The sequence below is a fragment of the Echinops telfairi genome, unplaced genomic scaffold, assembly GCF_000313985.2.
Source record: "Echinops telfairi isolate 266 unplaced genomic scaffold, ASM31398v2 ScPeMD7_60;HRSCAF=208, whole genome shotgun sequence".
Classification (NCBI taxonomy): domain Eukaryota; kingdom Metazoa; phylum Chordata; class Mammalia; order Afrosoricida; family Tenrecidae; genus Echinops; species Echinops telfairi.
In genome coordinates, this window is record NW_022103958.1 from 42,540,922 (window position 1) to 42,563,994 (window position 23,073).

General features: G+C 43.6%; 1 protein-coding gene across 2 annotated transcripts in view; it reads right to left on the reverse strand.

Annotated features, from left to right (window-relative positions):
• Positions 1–23,073, reverse strand: part of SWAP70 (switching B cell complex subunit SWAP70) — a 90,380-nt gene that overhangs the window by 13,654 nt on the left and 53,653 nt on the right. For both annotated transcript variants that reach the window (XM_004711539.3, XM_045290978.1), the window contains exons 3-7: positions 18,231–18,404; positions 5,704–5,931; positions 3,033–3,179; positions 1,431–1,539; positions 276–457 (exon numbers count right to left, since the gene is read on the reverse strand). In XM_004711539.3, the coding sequence (XP_004711596.1) occupies positions 276–457; positions 1,431–1,539; positions 3,033–3,179; positions 5,704–5,931; positions 18,231–18,404 (840 nt within the window). The remainder of the gene's footprint in view (positions 1–275; positions 458–1,430; positions 1,540–3,032; positions 3,180–5,703; positions 5,932–18,230; positions 18,405–23,073) is intronic.

Genomic DNA, 23,073 nt, shown 5'->3' on the forward strand with positions numbered 1-23,073 from the left:
CCACGTGGGCTCATTCGTCTCACGGTACGCCTTTCCAGACGTATGCCTTTGCTGCGCTAGAACGTGCGGGGCTGGTCGAGCCAGGCTGCCTCCGCTCAGCTCTGCAGAAACACCCCGAGACCGTACTAACCTAGTCTTGGTAGACTCCAAGTTCACACAGCAGGGGCTGGGGCTTCTGCAGTGAAATGGAGAGCAGCTCCCCACTGCCTAGAGTTCCCCCCTTGATGTGCCTCCCACCACCCATCCCCACTCCCAGGCCCAGCGCCCAGTCGCACCTTCCTCACAGTCTCCAGCTCCTGCTGCTTGTTCTCATTGGCTGCCTGCAGCTCCTTCATCTGTCGCTCCAGCTCCTCCTGCTCAGCCAGCAGCTTCTTCCGCTGTTCTTTCCGACGCTCTCGGGCTTCTTTGTGTGGTGGGGGGCTGCCCAGCTCCAACAGATGAATGGTAGAATGAATGGCTGTCAATGGTGTAGGAGAAGGGGGATAAGGAACAGGTTAGTCCAGCCTGTGAGTGGCGCAGTGGGAAACACACCGGTGGAGGGGGAGGCCTGGGGTGCGTTCAGAGCTGGCCACCGATGGTGGTGAGGATGTTCTGCATGACCGCGTGCAGTGCGCCAGAGGGAAATGATCTGTGAAAGTCCTTCCAGCTCCCACACCCGTGACTATACATCTGTGCTTCATAGACACTTGACATGGGAACTCACGACAATCCACTCTGCGGGGGAGCACCTACCCTTATCACCACCTTCAGAAGAGCGAAGCACACCCAGAATTCATAAGCCAACTGACCGAGAAAGAGGGTCGAACCCACAGGTGTGTGCCTCAAACTCTTAAGCCACAACAAAATATGACCACCATTTCCAAGAGTATAATATTCCATGTCCAGGAGTATCGTATTCAGAATCCCCTTTCATGATGGAAAAAACAAAAGTAAAACCAATTGTGTGTGTGTGTGTGTGTATAGTGTTTCATCCTTTTGAAATTATGTAATAGTTTGGTTTTTCACGTTAGTGATTTTAAAATATATGATCTTAAGATAATTCTTCGAAAGCAGTGACTGCTTGTGGCAGTAATGAATCTCAAAAATGACATTTCCAAAACTCACTGCACAATTCCTCTTCTGCTTTACCTACTAGCAGAAATCTCAAGATGACCCCTTGAAAAGTCTTCATAGTCCTCAAAGGGGGTCACCCCAGGCTCTTTAAACAGTAAATACACCCTCAAATTTCCATTCCAGAATTTACCACCCAGGTCATGAAAATGGCGTTGATACGAGTTTGTCGCCTCATCCTACACTGCGTTTCTCTTAAGTACTACGCGACGCACAGAAATAGCTGCAGCAGTGTGCAGAGTGCCGCTTCAATGAGATGCGGGAATACACAATGTCGGTGCGCTCAGGTTGAACGTGGGAAATCGTACGAATCACCTTACCTTGAATCCACTCCTGTTTCTTCTTCTTATCCGAGGCGCTGATTTCAAAGGTCTTATCAAGACATTTAATGAGAAAGAGGCATTTCTTTCCATCTTTGTCAGGCAGGGACTGAAACAGAAAGCAAAACTGGTAATTTAAGTAATTTATGAGGAGCGAATAATGGTGAGTATACGAACCAAGAAGATGTTCTCAAATCGACTGTGGTCATGATTGAGCAACTCTTCTTAATATGATTGAATGACTGAATGGTACCACTGCTGAATTATAAGTCAATGAAACTTTAAAAAGTAAAAGAGGCCTGAGAAAAATTAAATAAATAAGCTGGAAGGTAATTATTTATGCAAATCTGGCAGGAACTCACTATCACCATAAATGCATGTTACTGACTTACAAACTGCACCCTAGGCTATATTACTTAGGACTTCTGAGTCCGATAGCACACCTGCACTGCGCAAACTCCAAACATCTGAGGGGAGCGCCAGGCTTTGGACTTTGTAACAGCATGTCCCTTGCAGGGCACCTGGAAGAGACACCTGTGGAGTTGTTACAAGCAGCACGGAGCTGGCTTGTAGCCAGGATGACTCCCACCTGTGGCTGCCCTGGCTCTCTTGTCCCTGCACCTGGGCTGTGGGTGCTGGCAAGCTGTGGTCCTGCTTCCATCCTCCAGGGAAGAATGACATAGCCTAGGGGAGTCTTGTGAGTTTCCATGTCTTGTTGAACGAGTGGAGACTGGTGAGTGGGGACTGCACACGCCGGTCATTATTAACATGTCTACACCATCTCATTCATCAAAATACATCAACCCGAGAGCCAAGGTATTCCACATTTTCTCAGACGGAAGCAAGGGGGATAATAGTACACCGATGAGGTAAAAACTCAAAACTGGTTGATCTGGAGGAATTCATTTACGAAACGGAGTCGCTCTGAAGAAAGCATCCTGAACGTCATTTAACGTTCAGGCAACGGTAACATTCACATCTTCTTCTGCTTTATGACTGTACTCAAAATGTCCCAGATGGTCTAGTACAATCATGGTCTCACACACTGTCTTCATAAGGTTTTCAAGATTCATTTCTTTTTTATGACTCCTTTACTTAATATCTGAGCCATAAAATATACAAATAAATGAGACTCAATTCCTACACTTTGTTCGTCATATTGGGAGGGGATATAAAGTCACATGGGGGGTGGGGGTAGGGATTGCCAGTGTTTGTTAATTTCGGTACTGAAATGTGGTTTCTATATGCCTGTAGTATTGGGGGGAGTATAAACATGGAGATTATTTTAAAGCCTCTGAGGCCTAGAAAAAGATGTTATGCAAGTGGTTAAGTGGTGGGCTACTAGGCAAAAGGTCAGCAGTTCGAAACTACCAGTCCTTCCATGGGAGAATGACGTGGCGATCAGTTTCTGTACAGATGACAAGCTGGAGACACCCCTGGGGGCAGGTCCACGGTCCTTCCCCCCGCACGCACGGAGTTAGAAGCCACTCAACAGCCACGGGTTTGGAACCTCTCGGGTAGGGTAGTGGGAAGCCCCCTCACCAGCAGGGGGCAGCACCGGGCAAGCCATGGGAAGGAAGCACCAGGAGAGTTAGCAGTTACCTCTACACAGCAATTTTCATCCAAGAGGATTTCCCCTTTCTTGTCTTTCAGATCCTCGCTCACATAGTAAGAGATTATGTGGGGCTTCAGCACAAACCAGCGTTCGGTCCAGTTTTTCCGCTTATGGCCTTTTTTCATCATGTAACCCTGTAAAAAGATTAAATCTGATATAAATGCTTGTTCAATTCTTTATTTTTAAGAGTATTCATTTAGAATTTCTCGTTGCCATCGAGTCGATGCTGACTCACAGGGAACCCCCCTGGTTTTCCCAGACGGTAACTATTGATAGGAGTAGAAAGCCCAGTCCTTCTCCCACGGGAGCACCGATCATGAGGACTGCAGCCCAGTGGTAACCTCTAGGCCACCAGGGCTCCGGCCTATGCCATGATCGCAGAGCCCTGGTGGCATAATGGCTACCATGGGCTAAGACCACCAGCGTGTGGTAGGGAAAGGAGGGAGCTTCCTAGGCCTGTGAAGAGTTAGAGACCCCAAAGGGGCAGTTCTACACTGCTCTAAAGGGTTACTTATCGATTTTTGGTTTGTTTGGTTTTTTTGTATACTACGATTTGATACATGATCCTGAATATCTCCTTTGTGGCTTACAGATCTTCCAAGAATCTATGAAGCTCAAGTTAAAATTCATGCAAGGACATACAGAGAAAAGCTTACATATACTTCCAGACACTGCAGAGGAAGGCCCCTGTGGTGGATGGATTTTATGGGAGGTAGGAAGGGTGTAGTCCAACCTGTCAATCAGGGGTGGTCTGGTGATGTCTCCTGGAGGGTGAGGCCTTTTTATGAAAGAGGTCTGGGAACCTCTCTCTCTTGCCCTTTGCTTTCCTCTCGGCTCCCACTCTGTGTCTGCCTCCAGGGGTGGCCCCGTGGGAGCTGCAGACCCTGGGAATTTTTAGTTCCCTACCATCCTCACACCAGTCTTGGATCCACAGCCTCTGCACCCACCCACTGACCTGTGGTCTCTCTGCTTCCTGCTTCACCTTTCTGTCATTGGTCTGTGGCTGTATGAGTCTGAAGAGGGTTCTGCCTAGCACCAGGTCCATGGACTTGGGTTGGACTGGGCTGGATGCCTTCTTGATGTCAAATTCCTTTTTGCTATAAAGTTCTTTCTTATACACAGGAGTGTCATTGGTTCTGTTTCTTTAGACAACTATGCCTGACACAACCCCCAAAGCTCAAAAGTTTCAGAAGCCCTGATGTTAATAATACTTTTTTAATGCCTTAACCTTTTAGAATTATATAGTAAAATACTGTGATGAAATTAAAACAGTGGCCTGAGACTGGCCTGGATTAACCAGGTACTTGCCAGTGGTTGTGGAGGCTGGGTAAATCAATCTATGGAAGTTCATTATCTCTTCTCTCTACTGTATATGCTCAAAATTCTCCAAATTAAAACTTTTAAAAAAAACAATACCAAACAGTAATAGTAATTCTCAGTAAATTAAACCCTTGATCAATGAAAATAAACAAAAGTGCCAACTTGGTCCAGTATTACCTTCTCAGCCAGAGATTTGAGGTGTTTTACCTTCTAGCGTGAACACACCTTCCCCCCTGAACTCTCAATGTTCTAGAAAATTCTGTGCCAGAGGAGCAGGAAAAGCCCTACACATTGGCTTCTTCACTCACTCAACTGTCCTGCTTCCTCACGACATAGCAGCCTGGAAGATGCGTCCTTCAAGTTTTACTTCAGCAAAGGTATGCTGTTATGATCAACCATACAGGTTATTTGGCAATATCTGAAAGTTTCAACACTCTAATCCACAGGTACTGATGATCAGTGGTAAAGATTTGACATGATATTTACATAATATTAATTTGGCTATAAGTTTCTACGTTTCATTTGACTACAACGTCGGATTCTAATCACATTACTTGTGTAACTGGACAGTGAGCAAAAACTGCCCATAATGAAATGTAGCTAGAGCCACGTTTTCTGTAAGTCCTCTGAAGACGGAGTCTGTGTCGTGAACCACTTTTTAGTACCAGAAACCTACGCAGACGAAGCCTCAATAACTGTCTGTTGATGGTTTCCACGTGGTAAAGGTGCAGAGACGGCCTCCCCTCCTGGCGGAGAAGGAGCAAAGCCATGCTAACCCTCTCTGTATCGTCCCGTTTCAGTACATACGCTACCGAAGCAAGCAGCCAATAAACTGTCTAAAAAGCTTATTTTGGGGGGACATAGTTAAACATACATCACTAACTCAAAAAAGAAAGAAAGAAAGAAAATCCCACATGCAGAGGCAACCAGTTACCATTCTAGTGATCACCCTTCCAGACAGCTTTACAGGCGTGCATCACACTCTACAATAACGACAACAGTGCCCGCTCTGCAGCAGCCTGCTTTGTTCGCGGAGCAACGAGACCCTGGACTCTTTCCAGATCAGTTAGCACGGATGTAAACATGACCTGAAGGTACTCTAAATAAAGTTTGGAAAGGCAGCTTTCTTCAAAACAGTGACGTCCAAATTCTTATCTGAACTTTACAACCGCATCAGTAATTCTTGAAAGCATTATTAATACAAGATTGGAAAAGATGAAACTTCATTTCTGCTCTAAATCTACATTAATGACTTAGAATCACTTTGTGATGAAAATTTTATCACCAGTTTGTCAGATTCTAAAGATGAAAGAGCATACGGAATTATAGGCCTCTTACCTGTTTCAACACATCCAATATGAGCTCATTGAAGACTTCATTGATCGCCATGGACAAGGACTGCCGGTCCATGCCTTTGCTGAAGTGTCCATTTCCAATAAGTTCAATAAGTTCCCACACAGAGAGTCCATCTTTTCCGTCATCAAAATTGATTTTATAATGTTCAAATTGTTCTTGCTGCCAACCTCCTCCCATAGCTTCTGTAAGTTTCTTAAGCAGATATTCAATCTATATAAAGAATAAGAATGATTATTTCCAAGTTAAACACACATACACACACACACACTTTTCTAACACTGGTATGTATCTACATTGTTTACACTGATATGACCAATTCTGGGGGAAAAAACCTTTTGGCTTATCTTTAAGGGGAGAAATTATGAAAACTTCTTAGACATCACCAAACACCGCCTTGAAGGAATAAGTCGCTGGAACTGAGGACTCAGGACATGGTCTCGGGAAACAGCAGGTAAACAGACGTAACGTGACCACGGAGTCGGTGTTCTACATACTACTTTAGTGGGTCACATCTGGGATCTTTAAAACAAAGCTTGTCAATGACAACTTATTGGCTTCTCCCAATCTGGAGGGGCAGTGTGAAGAGAGCTGAAAATGCATGGGAGCAATCGGTCCAGTGGACCATGAGGACATCGGCCTCCACCACTGTGAGAACAGAGGAAGTCCACGGTGCTTGGGCACCACTACCAACTGCTCTGGGAAAGAGCACATTAAAGTGTCCCGAATGGTCTGGGAGAAAACATAGGACAAAGCTCAAAATCATAAAAAGGCCAGTCTTCCTCGCCAGGTAGAGGCTTGTCCCAGGACTGTGACTATTCAAGTCTGGAAGTACACTCACACCCCTGACTCAGTTTGCGGCAAACAAATAGTATTAGGGAGAAGCCACACTCTAAAGCATGCAACCATTTCAGATCAAGGGGGTATCAATTACCCACAGGCCAAGTTCAAAGGGTTAGGAAAGGAGGAAGAACTGGGGATAAGTGATGTTCACTGTAAGCAATGCAATCAATGAAATGAATTTACAAGGTAAGTACGACTTGTTGAATGGGAAACTGATTTGCTCTGTAAAACCTTCACCCAATCCACAATAAAATGTTCTTGTTTTGTTTTTAAAGTACCTATCCTTACAGAAACCTCGTGCTACAGGGAGAAAGGCATGGAGAAATTGTCGCTGGTTTTCCATCAGCCTAGCTTAAGCAAAGGAATAAAAAAATGTATAACCTTCTAGTAATGCAGTCTATTTATATACAAAACTAAAGCAAATGTCACACACAAACCACCACACACAAATTAATTAATCTGATCTGATTACATACTCTGTTGTGTAAATATCTTAATTATATCTTTACAGGACCAACATAAAAACACTAGATTAAGTAAAACATCTCAAATAAGTATGCACTTGTCCTCAATTTACACATTTTCCATGTAAACCAATTCTTTGAGATCCATGCTGCTTCCTCCCATTAGAACATTGACATTGTTGTAAAAGGGTGGTTCAATTATCAAGCCCGGTTGGAAAAACGTAATAAATCCTAAAACACCACAACTTCCTGTAAAAAAATAGAAAATATTTGCTATTGAAATAGCACCAGTTAAACAAACTAGTGAGGCAGTCATACTGAATGAGAAATTTATCTCTCTCATCTGCTGGAAAGCCTGGGTTTCCTGTCTCACTGCTGGCTCATAATGACCCTACAGACTGACTCTATAGGATCGAGTAGAACTGCCCCTGTTGGTTTCCCTGACGGTAATTCTTCAGGGGAAGTAAAAAGTCTTATCTTTCTCCAACAGATTTCTGAGAGTGATCTAAATGCAACATGTCAAAAAAAATGAACTCATCATCTTTACCTCCCCCAACTATGCCACAGGAACTAGCAGTTTCACTCCCAGGTATACACCCCACCCTCTCTGCAATTCATTTAAGTTAAGAGACTTAGGCATCAAGGTTCACTACTGCACTATTTGCATAGCCACAAGATAGAAACAACCTCAATACCCATCAACAGATGAATGGATAACAAAATGTGCGATGTACATACAAGGAATACTAAACTCTTGAAACATGCTACCGTGCTGTGTGGGTAGATCTTGAGGACCAAACCAAACTCGCTGCCATGGAGTTGCTGCAGACTTATAGCGATCCTATAGGGCAGGGTAGAACTGCCCCTGTGAGTTTCCGGGACTGTAACTGTTTCCAGGAGTAGAAACTCAGTCTTTCTCCTGATGAGTGGCTGGTGGTTTTGAACTGCTGACCTTTTGGATCACAGCTCAACATGTAACCACTACATCACTAAGGCAACTCCAAACGATGACAGGCTGAGCAAAATAAGCCATCGCACAGGGCAAATATTGTACCACCTCACTTACTGAAAAATTGGCAAGAAAAGATCACAATCTGTGAGTGGTTACCAAGGGTAGGAGTGGGGGGAAAGATTATCTGTAATTACTATCAATAAATCAAACATCTGTAAAAAGTCCACTCAACTTTTTTGATGTTTGTTGGTAGCTATATTTCCAACAACGAAGATTAGCTGCTGAGGCTGCCAGTGTCCAACCAAACACCTCATGGATTGGATTCCGTGGTTTGGAGGTTGAGGAACATGGTTTCATTTCACTTAACTGGGACATCCCAGCTAACTGGATTAATAATACGGCCAGTACTTCCGTTCTACCTCTTCTAGTCTCTCTTTGACAAGTGAATCTTAAAAGCCAGCAAGTACTCATCTGGGCGACAACTGGTGTCTACTCCTTCACCTGGTGCAACAAAGGAAGTAGGAGAGTGGGGAATAGGAGGGGACATGGAAGATGTGGCTAATTGCCTCCAGGACCAGCTGCTCACTTTGTCACAAGGCCTGCAGAACTGCATGGTGCCTAGTTACTGCTACCAAACACTCTGATCAAAGATTTCATGGAAGACTACTAATCCAAAGGTGAAGAGATAGGACAGAATCTCAAGTCATCAGGCTCCAGACTTCCTGGAAGCATCAGCATTAGATCAACTACTGGAAACGATTTTCCTGAGATAATCTTGAAACCTGGAACCAAAAATACCCCAAATCCATCTTGAAAACAAGCAATAGTTTAACTTACGTAAAAAAAAATTTTTTAAGTCTGCCTTGAGCCTTATTCACTTTTAAGATCTCGATGAGATCAAACTGACAAGTCACTGAAAAGATTAGCTGGAGGGGAGGAATGACTCACAGAATGTCACGCAGGGGCCTAAATGGCACATATAGGAATAGCTGAACTGGTGTGTTCTGCTGTGTATATTCTCAACAATAGCAAAATAAATAACATTTAAGGAGAAAACGTAGAACAAAAATCAAATAAATAAAAAAAAAAAGACTAGACGAATTGGTCTGAAAGAGGCTGGAGGAACCCTTGAGTCTACAGCCCGAAAACACTCTGTGTAACTTCAAACTCAAGGCATTTCCAGAGGCCATCTCTCAGCCACAGACCAGGCCTATACAGCAACGTTACCATGAGGATGCGATCTTTAGAACACTCACTGCCCGAGACCAGAAAGGCCACATTGACCCCAAACCACCAGTATTAGAGCTTAAATTCTGAACACCCCATTTTGCAGAAGGCTCTGGATGACAGTGAAAGTCCAAAATCCATTTGCAGAATCCTCCCGTAGATTAACCCTCCCGGGAATCCCCTGACTGTGGAGCAGGGTTGTGAATGGCCTTGGTATCAAATGGAGTGCACTGGGGAGGGGGGGGGGGGGGGGGGGGGGGGGGGGGGGGGAGAGATACTGCATAAGTACTCTGATTAAAAGGTGACACCTTGTCTTTTGATTTCCCTTGTTACCCACAATGTATTTGTTCTAATTTCTAATGTTTTCTGCTTTCTTTTATAAGTTTTTCTGTTGTATTTTATCATTGTTGCTGTATTTTTATTTTGGTTTAGTATGTTTTCCTGTATATGAAATCCAAGATAGGTAGGTAAAACTAAAGAGAGATTAACTGGATTAATAATTACCTAGGGGTATAGTGTAAAGGTTATACGTTGGGCTGTGATCTGCCAGGTCAGCAGTTCAAAACCAGCAGCTGCTCTGAGGCAGATAGATAGTCTCAGAAACTCACTGTGGCAGGGCTTCCCTGTCCTATGGGATCGATGAGTCAGCACTGACACAAGGCAGTGAATTTGGGGTTTTTTTGAGGAGGAAATGGGGAGCCAACAACAGTGAATACAAGAAAGACGGAAATGTCTTAAAATTGATTGTGGTGATGGTTGCAGAACTCTTTTTAATATGACTGAACCACTGAATTGTCTGATATGTGAATGATATCTCAATAAAACTGTTAGGAAATTTAAAAAGCCGACAGGAAGCTAGGGAAACCCGGTGAATGGAAACAGGGGAAGTAGGGAGATGGCTAACACATTTTGGGACATAATGTAACAGAACCATCTGCTTATGAATTATTGATTTGAAAACTAATTTACTTTCACAGAAAGTACAAAAAATGTCCATCCGTGTATGTATGTGTGCATGTGTATGTGTGCCCAGGGCATATATGTATGTGCACACATATATGTACACATGTACGTATATGTACACATACAGGTGTGCGTGTGCGCACGCGCGCGCCCACCACATAACCACTACACAGTCCTGGTGGCATAATGGTTACATAGCGGACTGCTAACTCCCAGGTCAGCAGGTGGAAACCTTTGATCGCTCCTCAGGGGCAAAGATGAAATTCTGACCCCTGTCAAAGAGATACAGTCTGGGAAACCCACAGAGGCAGTTCTACTTTGCCCCTAAGGTTGTTACAGGTCAGAATCAACTCAATGCTGGTGGGGTGGGGTGGGGTGGGGTGTGTGTGTGTGTGTGTGTGTGTGTGTGTGTGTGTGTGTGTGCCTGAAACATTGTAGACATTCCATCAATGCTATTTTCTTTTGCATAAAGTGGGATATTAGTCAAGCTTTTAAAATTACATTTAAGAAAACATTTATGAAATTACAAAGAGAAGAAGAATGCAAAAAAAAAAACTAAACTTGTCTATCATTTCCAACTGCTTAAACATAATGTAAATATCTGACAGATAAGATAGTGGATCTTTTTCTCTTATCAAGCAACATACTTTTGCCATAGAAAACGCACCCTTGCAAAGACGTGAATTCGCAAACATCTAACAAACTAAAATGTCTATATGAAGAGTTCTACTGATTCTTTCAATGGGATATAAGGCCGTCTAGGATGAAGACTAACAATAGGGCACGGTAGGTGCTCAACAAGTATTTACCTGCTAGATAAAATAATTAAGTCTTTCTTAAGTTTATCAGGTGCTATTAGAGTTTGGGGTTTTGGGGGGGGGGGGAATAAATAGAAACAAGGGGAATGCGGAGGAAGAGAGAAAAGAAAACGGTTAATGAGAGACAAGGAGAGAAGAGAAAAGGGACAAGATTAAAGTCAAGAAGAGGAGACAAGAAAGAAAAAGAGAATCAAAAAGGTCATCCCAGCAGGTAATGGCCCAGGATCACAGTGAGTGCAGAAACACAGCATCCGCAGGCAGCAGACCAACAGGTGGACCCAGGCTGCCTGGGGATCCCTTGGGGTCCCCTTGGGGCGAGGGCAGTACAGGCACCACTAGACGCTCCAGCAGAAAAGCCACAGGAAGCCCATGTGCATGTGCAGAACGACTAACAGTCCGTGTGACCGTCTGAGCTCTTCCTCACTGTGAAGCATCCCCAGGCCCTCACCCTCCGCACACGGCACTCCAGGCTTGTATCCTGGAGGATCTTGTATTACGTCTGGAACCTCGGCTCTCAGCTCTCCAGGCAGCTTCCCACTCCCCCGACCCTTTCTGAAGGTGCCCTCTGAAGCGCTGGGGAGCTTTCCTCACCACCCAGCTTCTGCGGCTCAGCATTCCCAGGGCCTGTGCCAGACACAGAATCTAGCTTCATTTCCTGTTGACTTTAAACACAATCACATACTTATCATAACACAGTAGCTTAAGGACCTTTGATTCATTACATTGGTCCAAGGAGAGACAAACATGCCCATTCTCTACCACGTCATTAAGCTCAATAATAAATCACGTGCCCCTGTGCTGGTGGCCTGCATCGATTCTAAGAGCTCATTCAGCTTCAGGAAGCAGCTTATTTCCGCCTTCCAGGCAAGTTTCACCAAAAAGAACAAAGAATAAACTAGCAAGCTGCCTGTGGGTTTTTGAGAGCCCCAGCTCAAAACATGTACTGTGTTAAACCTCTTTCCCTGTCGTTGCTTGAAAGGACATTTACTGGCTTAACAATCCTGGTTTTACTCCATTTAGGGGTCTCTTGAAAAATGATTTAAGATTTGATTTTTTTTTAAAGACATCAAGGCCATTCTTCCTAAGAACTCACAGTAGACACACCCGGTTTTGTTCTTCGCTCAATGGGAAATGAATGCTAATGTACAAATGATACAGAAACACATTTCCAGGAATACCGTTTGACAAAAATGACGAAGCAACGCAAATGGGGAAATACTACTTTTTTAGTTCTGTATGGTAGAAATACCTTAACTTTTCCATGTATGTAAGTCACTCAGATCTTCAACATTCTTGAGGCTACTTTCTGGATGGTGGAAAACTCCACCAAACGCCACAAACTTACAATTGTACCATTTCTGTTACCCATGCCATTGTCGCTGTTATTTGTATCTTGTTGTGGTTTTCAGGTGCCACCGAGTCAGGTGCGACCCACAGGGACCGTTGCACAACCCAAGGGTAAGCCCAGTCCTGCACTTACATCATATTAATAGAAGCTGGGGGCTATTTCTTAAAATACATCCTGAACTTAAACAAACTGCAAATGATCACAGAGAGGGTGGATTATTTAAAAACAAAAATTTACTTTAAATGAACAATGCCTGAAAATGGTAGTACTGCCAATTGAACAGGGGCCCACAGTCATAGCAAACTAAGGCATTATCCTTTCAGATCTATCTGAAAATGGTTTTGTTTTCCTGTAACATTTCATCCAAATCTTTATGTCTCAAATTATTTCAAAAGCATTTTCAAAGGTTATTAAAACCTTTAGGAAGGAAATAAATTCTAACAAAGCACGCCTACCTTGAGAAGTAGTCTGACTAATGCTTCCCATAACATAGCGTGACCTTGAGTTTCTAGTGCTTGGCTACAGGTCAGGAGATGTATTAAGAGCTCAATAAATACAAGACTAAAAATGCCCATATCTTAAATCTTAAACCGAGAGATGTTTCCAATGGTCCTTATTTTTCCCATGCAAGCACTTCTGGCCATGGTGGAATAATCTGTAAAATTAAATAGCCAAAAAGTGAAAACAATCAAATGTCTATCAAGAGATGACCAGATCAACAACCACAACCAAAAAAGGTCTCTATGCACTTAAATTGAACATCATGCAGTCATAAAACAGAAAGCAACACTGAGGATTTATGCTACAACGTGGCTGAAGCTTAAACACATTACTCTGTGAAATTACACATAAAAGGGCAAATGTTGTTATGATTCCACTGGCATGGAGGGGCTAGAAGAGAGGCTGCGAGGGCTGGGGAATGGTGGTGGGGCGGGCAAACAGGGCAAGGAGAAGTCAGCTGTCTAAGGGGTAGACAGTTTCTGTTGGTGGTGGGAGGATGGGTGAAGTTCTGGAAGTAAACAGGAGAGGTGGCTACAAAACACTGATTGCACCTAGCTCTGCCATATTGTACAGTAAAAATGGGTACAAATGACAAGCCTTATGTTACGTAAATATAGTTAACAGAATGCACCAAGGCATTCCTGTCCGTCTGCAAAAAGGGGCTTAGGGGTGCAGAGGAGTCTTAACTGAGTCCCAAGATGCTGCAGGCATGGCACCCGATCAAGTCTCACGTGGCTCTCAATCTTCAACCCACCTGAAGCAGGAGTCATGGGCATTTCTTCGGCAGAGCCAGTCAGGAAGCCAACACCACTTAGCCTCCTCCAGAGCCAGTGAGAAGTCCCACCCATCAAGCCAGTGTTGCCTCGGGGAATAAAATCAATCCCCTAACTCACTAATTCCTACCTCTGAATTTACATCAAGGTTACTTTCAGGTCCACCATACACAAGAACCAAAATCCCAAGTGTGAGAGACCCGCCCCCGCCACGCCCACTCCCAAAGAAAACACAACTCAATTTGGAACACTGAGTGGCACCACAAAGTGTCCTCACAGAAATACTGAAGATTGAATTTAGCACAATTCTTCCGAGCAGTAGCTGGGTCTTAAAATGCCATTGGTAGCTCACTGCTACACTTCCAGACATCCCATCCCGGCTCTACGTTCCTGTGCAAAAACCTACAGCACATTTTAGTTTCCATTTCCCCTCTAAGATACAGGCACAATGGCATCACTGTTACGACTCACTGAGAAACCAGTCTCTCTCGGCACTAAAAAAGACTGCTCTCTCCTTAATGACCAAGGACCAACTAATTACAAGATCCAGAGGCAACCTCTCACTTAGCACCCTCTAAATTTTCTGCAATATCTAATGCCAGAGTAACTTCTCCCCCCTCTTTCTTAGAACTTTTTCTTTGACACCCATGACTCAACACTCTCCTGGTTTTTATTCCTATTTCATAGGCTGTTCAATCCAACTTCCTTTATCAAACCTACTTCCTCCTTTTGCCACTAAAACAGCACAGTGGTTCTGTTCTCAGCCCTCACTTCTCCCACTAAATTCTCTTCCTCCCTGACTTTCCTAAGCCCATGGCTTCCCCTCTCTGCCCAGCTCTGGCCTCTCACAAGCTCTAGGTGGGCACTTCCAGCTGACTACCCAGATGTACCACCGGAAGGGCCATAAGTCCCAAACCCATCATCGTACATTCATCAAACCCCAATTTGTGAATGTGTTCATCATCCTGACACGCATTCATGTGTATACACACACACACACACACATACCATTTGGGAAGCATTTACCATGAGCCAGGCACTACATTAAATGATTTACATGCATCAACTTTTTAAGACCTTACAAGAGCCCAATGAAGAGAGTAGTTATTATGTCCATGTTACAGTTGGGGAAAACCAAACATAGAATAAGCAAATTTTAAACCAAGCCGTCTGATCTCAAACACCATACTTTGCCCTATATTAAACCCCTGCTGTCCAGACCTAAAACTTGTCTCCTCTTCTCCAAGACCAGGTCTCCGACATGGTCTCTTGCCCCCGTGGCCCTCACACTTGGCCTTCTGTTCTATTCTCATTGATACTCTGGACTTCAGTCTTTGATGCCACTTCTCATATTTCCCACCTCCCATCTCTCCACTGTTCATCTAGTCAGCCCTGTCTTTAGCTCAAACTCTTTAGTGACCTACAGCACCCACTGCCTGCCAGATAAAGTCCAACCTCTTTCCAGCCTCCTCTACTACCACTCTTCTCCACCGTTACCACACTGGGGGCATAATGGGTATGTGTCAGTCTTTTGCCTCCCTAGCATGTAATCTAAGCCCTTTCTTCTGCCTGGAAATCTTCTTCCCCAAAGAAGAGCTGAAAATACCTCCCGAGTAATTAGAGAGTGATGCCTGGCTTACACCACGCCAACTAGGAGCATCACTCCTGGTTGTCAACCGGAAAGCAGGGACCATGGAACTTGGTGGCACAAGGAGGTGCAGAAGATCTGACCAAGTTCCCTGCGGTGTCCCCTAGTGCAAGTACAACCCTGCCCTCAGTGGTGGCAGCAGCATTTCCTCCTAGCTCCGCACTGGAAGGTCCATTATGGCCTCTACACTTGAGTCCATAGCCCTCTTAATGATTCCGTGGGCTTCCCGACATCCTTTCAAGTTTTTTCTCTTTAGCTGAAATCCACCGGTTTGGCCATTTCTGACTAATGTCCTGACTTGCAATTCAGCAGAGCTGAATGAGTCACAGAGTATATATGCCCTTTGCTTTTCTGCCTCTCTTAACCTTGCCACTGTCTCTTCCACCCAGAAGCCTCTGCCAATGAAGGATCTGCTCCTCCGGTCAAAATCCTTCCCATCCTTGAGGGCCCAGCACAACTCATAACACAGCTACCACTTCAGGAGCACTTACTAAGGACCAGGCACTGGCCCTTTAAGTTGGTAAGACACTAGCATTAGCTCTGTCGTACAGTTGAGAAAACTGAAGTACAAACAAATGAGTGAACTGCCCAAGGTCACACACCAAGTAAGCAGTGAGGAGTCAAAATTCAAGTAGAAAAATCTGACTCTAGAGTCAATGATCTTAACCAGAGATCAGCAGCCAAATCTGGCCCTCTGCTTGCTTTCTGTTATGCTCTGATCCAAGAACAGTTTTCACCAATTTAAATAGCTGGGGGGGGGGGGGGCCCGCGAGGGAGAAGCGAAGAGGAATCACATTTGAAAATGGTATGAAAATCCTATCTTGAGATCCATAATGAATGTGTTTATTGAAACTCAGCATCCTTTGTCTGTGCCTCCTTCCAGGCAGCAACAGCTAAAATGAGGAGCTGCAATAGACATGGTCTGGCCTTTTAACCCCCATTCCCCCTAAAAGCTTAATGCCTGACCCTTGGGCTCCCTGAAGCTAAAATAAACCCTTCCCATCTCTGCAGTCAAGTAGCCTTGGCCTTTTTCACACAGCAGCTAGTTTATTTTCCAATGAATTACCCTGGATTACTTTTCTCCTCCAGCAGATTATCAATTGTTTTATATTCCCCCTGGTGCTTCACCTACCTGTACCCCATAGGTTCCCAAACTTATGCTGCCCACCGTCCCCTTTTCAGGAAAAAAAGAAATTATTCAGTGGCTCCCTGTCACTTAAAAACTTTATCTCCCACTTTAGGAAACACTGCTGTCAACAGTCAATAAATGCCAAACATCTTAAAAAAGATGCTAGCCAATCTCCTAACATGAACAGGAGTCAGAAAACCAGAGACGAGACTCAGTAATGGCAGGATGGATAAAAAAGGACACTCTTACCCACTACCGGTAAGTGCACAAATCGGTACAGTCTTTTTGAGAGACAAATTTGTCTTGTTCACCAAATACCTTCATGGTGCGCATTTCTTAGGACTCGAGAATTGCGCTGCTGGAAATTTATCCTAAAGAAATAAGCAGACTAAGGGAATCCAGGACAGATAAACCCCTCGGGGCCAATAATGAGAGTAGTGATACCAGGAGGGGAAGGTGGGAGGAGAAAGAGGGAACCGATAGCAATGATCTACATATAACTCCTTCCCTGGGGGATAGACAACAGAAAAGTGGGTGAAGGGAGATATCAGACAGTGTAAGACATGAAAAAAAAATTTATAAATCATCAAGGGTTCATGAGGGAGGGAGGGTAAAAAATGAGGAGCTCAGACCAAGGGCTCAAATAGAAAGAAAATGTTTTGAAAATGATGATGGCAACAAATGTACAAATGTGCTTGACACAAAGGATGCATGTGTGGATTGTGATAAGAGCTGTACGAGCCCCCAATAAAATGATTTTTAAAAATAAATAAAATAAAATAAAAATAGCATGTCTAAAAAAAGAAGCATTCTACTGTGCAAAACCTGTACACAGTAACAGTGGTTGTAGGAGTTACCACACTAAGTGTGTATTTTATGTCAGGCACTGAACTACACTAATCACCTCACAACCTTACAGCAGCCACTATTATTAGCCCAAGTTTTACAAATGTAAAAGTTAGGACTTACAGAGGTTAAATAACTTGTTCAAGGTTAAGGGGTTACAAATAACTTTCTTAAATGGAGAGCTATACCTAATTTTAATTTGTTCATTTCAAGTCTTCTCTAAATTTTCTATAAGCTCAAAAAACCCAAAATCGTGATCATAGAGTCAATCCTGACTCTCATGGACCTGTAGGACGAGGAGGCTGTGATTCTACAGAAGCAGATTGCCACATCATTCTCCCACGTGGTCCCACTCAGATTTCCTCGGCGTCTACTGTCAGTCTGTGCCATAAACAAAGAGCGGCTGGTGGACTCGAACTACTGACCGTTTGCTTAGCAGCCACACTTAACCAATGCACGGAAAGCCGAATTTTTATGAAGGCCTTCCCTGCCCTTTGGAAAGCTCATGAAAAATATCCCAGAATAAACCAAGCAGAAGACCTTTTTCAGTTGCTTTTAAAAGTACAGTTAAATAGTCTTTACGTTGGACTTTTGAAAGAAGAACAGCATTTGTTCACGTAACACAGGCTTGAGGATGGCATTCTGGGTCCCATGTATTCCCTACAGCATCACTTGGCCAGTTCTTCCAGTTTTGCTAATACGCAAGTAGACAGAAAACTATGTTGTGACTTAGACTGAATGAATAAAGACTCTTTGGACCCGAAGATGAATTCATCTATATATAATTATAGCAATTTAGAGAGAAGTGTTCCACCCAGTCTTAAAATCTCCAAGGATATTTTTATTACATGCCTCAAAAAAATCACCCAAGTTTTAGACTTTTCTTGACTCGGCTGTTTGGTCTCTCTGATCCACCAAACCCGAGTCCGGGATTTCCTTCCAGGTCAACACTGAGTCAACATCAATTATTACTTAAAAACATCCCCACACCAGACCTTACCTCTTCTGGCACAATAATTAATGGATACTTGTCCTCAGACAAAAAGTTGAAGATAACCCATATTTTAAATGTATCTTCTTCAGTAGTAAGCAGGGGACTCTTTGTGAGGTTTTTTTTGACACAAAGGGTCCAACACATCCTGTTGAATTCGATTTTGTCAAAGTTGTCTTGAACCTGAAAAAAGAGAACACAATGAACTAGTCCAAAACAAGTCATGAGCCAAGCAAAACAAAGACAACACCTACCCTACGCTCCCCTTTTCACCGACCCAAGCCAACACGAGCCATTCCCCGAGCAAGCATTTGCTCACAGCACCGCGCTTTCAGTGGTTCCATTAGACACGTTCTATTCGTTTGGCATCGAAGATACTCTGCCCATGATCCCTCCCTTAGCATGGAACATGCTGGCCCGCCATCTAGCTATTTCTCATCTGTACCTGTCTGGTCAAAGAAGATACTTTCTTTGGGGGAGAAGCAGTTTGCCTGCAATTCTCAAACGACAGTCAATCCTACCATTCACTCCTCTGTTCTTGCATTCCCTCCACATCTACTGTGAGTCGTTGCCACAAAATAAAACACAGTGATGAGGGGCAGGAGGGGTGGGGAGAGAGGAGGGGGCCCGACCCACATATATGGTAGGTTTGATACGATATTGTCCTGGATTTCATCTCTTGCGGTGGCCTGTGTAAATATATATATACAGTATGGTTCTTTAAAAAATCAAACAAAAATACCTCCAGATTCCTTATCCCTCAAACCTAAATAGTGGTTTGAGTGGCTTTTTTAAAAAGAGGAGGAAATGTAAACTTGATATGGATTTGGAGTCTTTGGTGACAAACAAGCTCATAGTGGGGCAGAGAAGTGATAAATTAATAACCTGATCTCTGCTCTCAGAAAACTCAGTTTATTGGGGGAAACAGGCATGCAAATGGAAGGTGGGAAAAACCTTTTCTATTACATGGCAATTAATTCATTTCTCACTCATTCCACAGATCAAATTGAGACAGCAATTATTATCTTCCAGGAACGCTGCAAAGATATTGAACATAAAGACCATGACAGAAAGACTGACAAGCACTACACTGGGGACAGACGGAGGGACCGGTTGGAACACTGAGGAGGAAGCCCATCTTGAGGTTATATGTATGTGTGCATATATATTTAGAAAAATAAAGGGCTATCAAGAGTCAAACAGATGAAGCATGGGGCAAAGGATGCTCCAGGGAGAACAGCCCGTGAGAATGGCCGAGCGGATCCAGCCGTGCCAGCTTGGAAGTGCTAGAGAAAGTTTAATGTAAGTGGGGCACCAGGTGAAGGAGGGCAGCATGAGTGGGAATTCTGCAAATCACAGAAGCCACCTTGGGTTCCTATACACAGAAAAGGAACCACATTAGGTAGCCTCACAGCACCCACCAGAAGGGCTGGAGAATCAACGCTCTGAACGTGGGCGGGCACCAAGTAGGCGGCGCAGTCACAGCCCACAGACCACAGCCCACAGCACTCACAAGAACAGCCAGGGGGAGTCACCACTGCCACCGGAGCACAAAATCACTGCCTCTACCATCACTGCCACCACTGACCCTGTTCTTCATCTTTTGCGTCACTCATTGCAGAAATCGAGTCCCACTGGCCTGGCACACATTTCCATGCTCCTGCTGTCAAGAAAGCAGGGAGCAGGCCAACGTTCCAGCTTCTGATATCTGAGATTGGCCTTACCCTGTACCAAGACCTTGTAGAGCTGCCCTCATATGAAAGTTCAGGTGCTAGACACACAGAAAAAAATGACACCATTCACTGCATAGGGCACAGGGCCAAAGAAGGCTAGGAAGATCAGTGAGGACCAAGTCATGATAATAATCCAGGTCAAGGCATTAAGAGAACAGCATATCCAAGCTGCCACCTCATGTTCAGAAGACATGCTGGGGGAGGCAGGAGGGCAATATGGAAAAGTCTTTCTTTATGGAGAGGTACAAAGTGCTATGTGTTGCACTATGTGCTGCAGGACGTTCTTCCTGATCTCTAACTAGAATTTGATTGGCAAACCAGTCCTCGAGGAATAGGACATTTTGCCTTCAGTCTCCTCACTTAGTCTGTCTGGCACCACTGCCTAAGGCCCCATCACATACAATTAGTCCCACGGAGGCAAATCTATTGCTGCCTTCTGTTTTGTTTGTTTTGTTTTTTAATATGCTTACTGGCAAACAATCCACATATCATCTAATTCAATAGTTGAATCATATTAAGAGTTGTACAATCATTACCACCATCAATTTTCTTTTTTGTATTCCTTGTAATTAACTCCCCATTTCCCCCAATCTCCCCTGCCATACCCCCAAGAAACCAATAATCCATTTATTGTCTCCATCAATACACCTATCCTGGATTTCATATACAGAAACACATACAAGCAAACAAAACTAGCAACAATAACAAAGTAAAACAGAAAAACCTCAATCCAAAAAAAGGATAGGAAATATTAAAAAACTACAACAAATTTAAAATGGGTCAAGAGAGAGATCAAGTGACAAAGTGTTAAATTTGAACCTAACTGCATCTGTAATCACCCATCTTCCAAAGCACTTCGCATAATAGCACAGCTATTCACATCCCTGGTCTGTGGTCAGAGGGGATTCACTGGAAGCCTAATCCACTTTTTTTTTTTTAATGTAAACAACTTTAAAATGAGTCAAATTGTTTTGGTTTTGGTTTTGCTTCAATATTATTATTGAGGAACATACTAAGAGTAGGCATTTTGTTTGATGTTCCTCACTTAAATTTCATATTGGTCCTATAAGGTTAAATATCCTCCCTATTTTACAAACCTGAAAATAAAAGCTAAAGACAATCAAGTCATTTTACCAAATTCACATAGCTAGCAAGCATCACAGCCAGAGTTTAAAACCCAAGTCAATTCTTTCCACTCCGTGAAGCGGCCTATGGATCTAGAGGACAGCTGTACAATGGAGGGGCTCCACAAGATGCTACAGGCATCTCCACTGTATCCAAAGACGGGGGACAACTATGTGATGATGGACATCTAGGTGATGAAGCACATCTATGGGATAGAGGAAGGACATCGCTGTACTAGAGGACTAGGTTTCAAATGTTGTCATCACCACCACCACAATCCACCTGTACATTAAAAAAAATTCACTAAAGGGCAGCTAAGCCACAGGAGGTAAGTGCCCTGTGTAGGAAAGCACATGGCCTGGCCCACAGAACAAGAAGTGATTCTATGTGAATCACAGGGGGCCTGACAGGAAGTGGCTAGATATGTAGGAAATACATCATCCAAGTGACAAAAGGCTTTGTAATTTAAGGGATAGTCTGTAGGGAAATTCTAAGTGAAAGATTTTAGCAAGGCAGTATTTGAGGTGCACCTGAAAGTACAATGAAGGCTGCAAGGAAGAGGATTCTCAAGGACAGAGAGAAGGGAGACGGCATGAGCAAAGGCAGGGAGGCAGCAGCCCATAAACCGTATTTAAGGAGTGGGAGCAGCAGTCTGGCTGACATACAGGCTCAGGTCAAATGCAAGAGACAAGCGGAAATTGGACACGGCTCCGCTTGGCTACTGACTTGATTCTAGACAGAAGAGAAACGCAGCAAAAGGATCTTACGGAGCCACATCAGCAAGCCCTACATTTAGGGAACATGGTACTCACAGAATTCGCTAAGGTAGATTTCAACAGAGTAGGCAGTAGGGAGGAGAAAGAAATCAAAAGACAACTGCAAGACTACCAGCCAAAAAGGTAGTAAGGGCCAGAGCTAGGTTGTGAGCTTGTTCAGAATGTTTATCTCAAAGTGCCTTGCCATCGAGTCGATTCTGACCTGTAGTGGCGCTAAAGGGCGGGGTAGAACTGTCAGTGTGGGTTTCCAAGACTGTAACTCTTTAAAGGAAGAGAAAACGTCATCCTTCTCCAGCAGAGCAGCTGGTGGTTTCGAACTGCTGATTTTGCAGTTAGCAGTCCAATACGTAACCCTCGAAGCCACTAAGATTCCTCGGTAAGAATACACACAACCAGAGGAGAAACTGGGGCTAAGAGCCTGGATTATTCTATTCATAGGTCGAAGAGGGCCATATGTAAGATAAGTAACTAAGCTATAAGCATCTTCACTTTGTCCAAAGAGAGTAAGATGGAGGTGTCTAAAAAAAAATTTTTTTTAATAGAAGCATCCAAAAAAGAGGCTCTACAGCCTAAAAGAGAGATGCATTTGTGAATTAACCACTTATCGATGATGACGGAAGCCATGTCGCTCAATGAGATCACCGAAAGAGAATATAAAGTGAGAAAAGAGCCGGACGCGAAACAGAACCTCATGGGCTCTTCAGTTACGGGGCAGGAGGAGAAAGAGGGAGTTTGATGACTGAGAAAGCAGTCAAAGTGGCGGGCAAACCACAGAGTATGGAAACTGATGAGTAAACAGGCAGAGCGTTTGAGAGAAAAGATCACTGGGTTTACAAATCCCCCCTCGCCTCACTGCTATCAAACTGATTCCAATCAACCAAGAAGTTGACCTAAAAGTCAAACTGCAAAAGGGTTAGGAGCCAAGCAAATGTCCCATGAATTAGTTTGCCCAGGATACATGCGGTAGTTTTTGGTTTGTTTTTATCCAAATTCACTGGATCTCTAAAACCTAACCCACTACTTCTCTTTAATGTAATCATTTTGAAAAGTACATATATATTTAATGATAGTATTTACCCCTTTTTGAGGTATAAACTCCTTAAGTTGTCAGCATCCATTAATAGATAAGATTTCTATATGTAAATGTTTTATCCATTAATAGATAAGATATATGTGTGTGTATGTATATATATATACATATATATATACACACACACA